Source organism: Gloeophyllum trabeum, assembly GCF_000344685.1.
Source record: "Gloeophyllum trabeum ATCC 11539 unplaced genomic scaffold GLOTRscaffold_00006, whole genome shotgun sequence".
In the NCBI taxonomy this organism is placed as follows: Eukaryota; Fungi; Basidiomycota; class Agaricomycetes; order Gloeophyllales; family Gloeophyllaceae; genus Gloeophyllum; species Gloeophyllum trabeum.
Genome location: NW_006920415.1, coordinates 1,049,182 through 1,052,462, shown reverse-complemented (window position 1 = coordinate 1,052,462; position 3,281 = coordinate 1,049,182). Strand labels below are relative to the sequence as shown.

At 47.9% G+C, this 3,281-nt stretch overlaps 1 protein-coding gene across 1 annotated transcript; it reads left to right on the top strand.

Moving 5' to 3' along the window:
* Positions 1-1,555: 1,555 nt before the first annotated feature.
* GLOTRDRAFT_14121 (uncharacterized protein) lies at positions 1,556-1,852 on the top strand (the record flags this gene model as incomplete). Its single annotated transcript, XM_007867287.1, has 1 exon — positions 1,556-1,852. A coding segment is annotated over one exon (297 nt), but the record flags the coding sequence as incomplete, so codon positions are not given.
* Positions 1,853-3,281: the final 1,429 nt, after the last annotated feature.

The window sequence follows — 3,281 nt, the reverse complement described above, 5'->3', positions numbered from 1 at the left end:
AGCCACTTCCAAGGAGGCTGACAACATGTATGAACGGATCACATATTCAATGAAGCATGGCATTCGGCACATGGTAAATGAACTCGAGTACTGGGGACGCAGACGAGCTGCCAAGCCCCATGAGTATGACATGAAAAAATGTATATTTGACAGTATTCCTGACTGGATCCGCTATGACTGCTTATACGTTCGACTGCTGACTCCCGAGGAGAGTCCATTGACTACAGTAGTCGAGCACATAGAGGCCCTGGAAAAAGCTAGCAAATATGAGAAGTCTACATTCAATACTAGCAGTGTGCATCGAGGATCTCGACCACCCGCACCTACTCGCCCCACTGCTCCCCAGCGAACGAAACCGGCACAAGTCGTTCAGCCAATGATCCAATCCCCGAATATGTCGGGAACTGGGCAGCAACAGTGGACGGGTGATAATGCACGATGGTCTCGTCCTCAACGAGACATCCAGCATCCTCGACAATCAGCTCCCGCTGAGAACAGTCGCATCATTCCTCGTCGAACTAATCCGGCTCCTCAACGACCTAATCAGGATCGTAAAGATGCTCCACGAGGAGCGACTAGTGGCTCTACTCGTCAAGCGACGAGTACAGACTCATGTTTCCGCTGTGGTCAGAAAGGACACTTCAGCAAGGATTGTCCTACTCGACCAAAAGAGCGTATGAGAGCCATGGATGACGATCAGGGCGAAGACGTTGCAGAGACCGTCCAACCTGACATGGAAGATGAGTATGGAGCACCGGAAGGTGATGGGTTAGCTGAACCCCTCGAGGAGGATGAGTACGACTTCTACAATCAGGAATATGATGGTGACCAATATGACAATGAAGAGCCTGACTCTGACGACAGAATTGGGCTCATGCACTATGAAGATGATGAGGCCAATATCGCCGACTTTATACTATCGGACGATGGCGAAAGCCCTTATGAGTATCTTACCGCCATCCGTGATCTATCAGATGAGGAGATATTATCATCGGGTCATGATGCATGGGCAGATCACCATCCTGAGTTATCTACTCAAGAAGTCGGACCTAGTGCCCCGGACTCGGATGGCGAGACAGCGCATACAGTATTAGTTGGAAATGATCCATCGTCCAACGAATATGAGATGTCGGTTGGTCCAGTGCCACCTCTGGTTAGTGATCTTCAGCGCCGAATAGATGACCTCGAGTTTGAGAACCAGTTACTACGGGAATCTAATGAAGCACTTGGCCGGGAGAATGATCAACTGACTATGGATAACCGTGCACTGCTACAGAAACTCGGGATATGTGATGCCCTCAAAGACGATATCTTAAGGTTACGAGCGCGCATCCAGGAGTTCGAATCCCAGGATCTTCCGCCATATATCCTGGCCATTAAGGAAGTTAAGACACCTACAACTTCTGTGATCACTACCCCCGTCGATGGCGACTTAGTGCCAGTACGTAGCCAATTGGTGTTACGTGACACACCAGGCAATCGCCCAACACGAACGAATTCAGAGCGTCAATGCATGACTGGCTACATTCGCATCAATGGTATATTGGCCCATACATTGTTTGATTCGGGCAGCACGCTTGACTGCATTAGCCCGGACTTCGCGCGTATTGCGAATATCACATGTTTTGAGCTGAATAACCCCACATCCCTTCAGCTTGGCACTGTGGGTAGTCGCTCAAAGGTCAACTATGGTGCTCATTTGAAGCTATCGATTGGCGGTCATTCCATTGATCACTATTTTGACGTGGCTAATATCAACCGCTATGATATTGTAATCGGCACACCGTTCTTGCGCGTAAGCCAAACGATTATGAACTTCAAGGATAATACGTTGTCGGTATTCGGGAAGATCATTCCCTCACCTCCAAAGGGGGAGGGACAGGTGCATACGAATCGTATAAAGAGCAGGAAGCCTGCCAAGACGGATCAATCCCATAAACCAGAATGAATCCCTGGCGCGGCGATGGTCACGCCGCGGCCAAAACGGCGAGTAACTATTGAGGAAGTGCCAGATGAGGAATTCACAAGGCCTCGTCAGTACTCGTCTGGACCATTACTGGAATTAGTTGAGGATGACTTAAATCAACCAAAGACTAATGATTCGTTATACGGTAATCAACCTGGTATCGGTAATACTAAAGGACCTATCGATGACAAATCTCAGCCTAAGGACCCTCCTACACCAGACGCAGAGACTCAGACAACTCGACGAAGGGTCCCAGTCAAGCAATCCAGCGAACGGATGGGTGACGTGAATCAGAAAATACCATTGTTGGGTATGGATTTCGCGCCTACACTTCACTCATCATATGATGGTCCTCGAGACAAGTACGGCAATGAAGACCCGTTTGGAATTAACGAGTCAATATTGGACACATTCGAGGAATGTATTCGGCATGCTCATGAGCATGGCGATTTCACTGAAGAAGACATTCCACGACTTAGAGAAGAATGGTTGGAGCGGTGTAAAGATCTAATGGGAGATATTCCATTGAGACTACCCCCATTGCGGCCTATCAATCACCACATTCGTCTCAAGGATGATAATGCTCAATATAATTATCATCTGCCTCGTTGTCCAGAGTCGATGCGACCGTTGCTTTTAGCCAAGATCAAACGGTATAAATCTGCGAACTGGTGGAAAGATGTAACAGTCAGCCAAGCTGCTCCTCTCCTATGCATCCCAAAGAAAGATGGTCGTTTGAGGACAGTGGTGGATTGCAGACAGCGTAACGACAACACGCTGCACGACGTAACACCATTCCCAGACCAAGATCAGATTCGTATGAACGTTGCGAAGGCAAAATTCCGCTCGAAAATTGACATGTCGGACGCTTACGAACAAATCCGAGTCGAGCCAAAGGACGTATGGAAAACGGCATTCGCCACTATCTACGGTACTTTTCTCAGCTACGTCATGCAGCAAGGCGATACAAACGCGCCGGCTACATTTCAACGACTTATGACGTTCATATTCCGTGAATTCATTGGAGTGTTTGTACATGTCTATCTGGACGATATCTTCGTATTTTCGGATTCTATTGAGGATCATGAAAAACACTTAGGGATGGTATTCGATCGTCTCAGGCAGTATCAATTGTATTTGAGTAAAACTAAGTGCAACCTCTACTCGAAGCGAATGGACTGCCTAGGTCATGTAATTGATGATCATGGACTTCATGTGACTCAGACAAGATGGCGCGCATTCGTGAATGGAGAACGCCTCGTAACTTCAATGAAGTACAGCGGTCCCTAGCTTTGTGCAGTACTCGCACACTTTA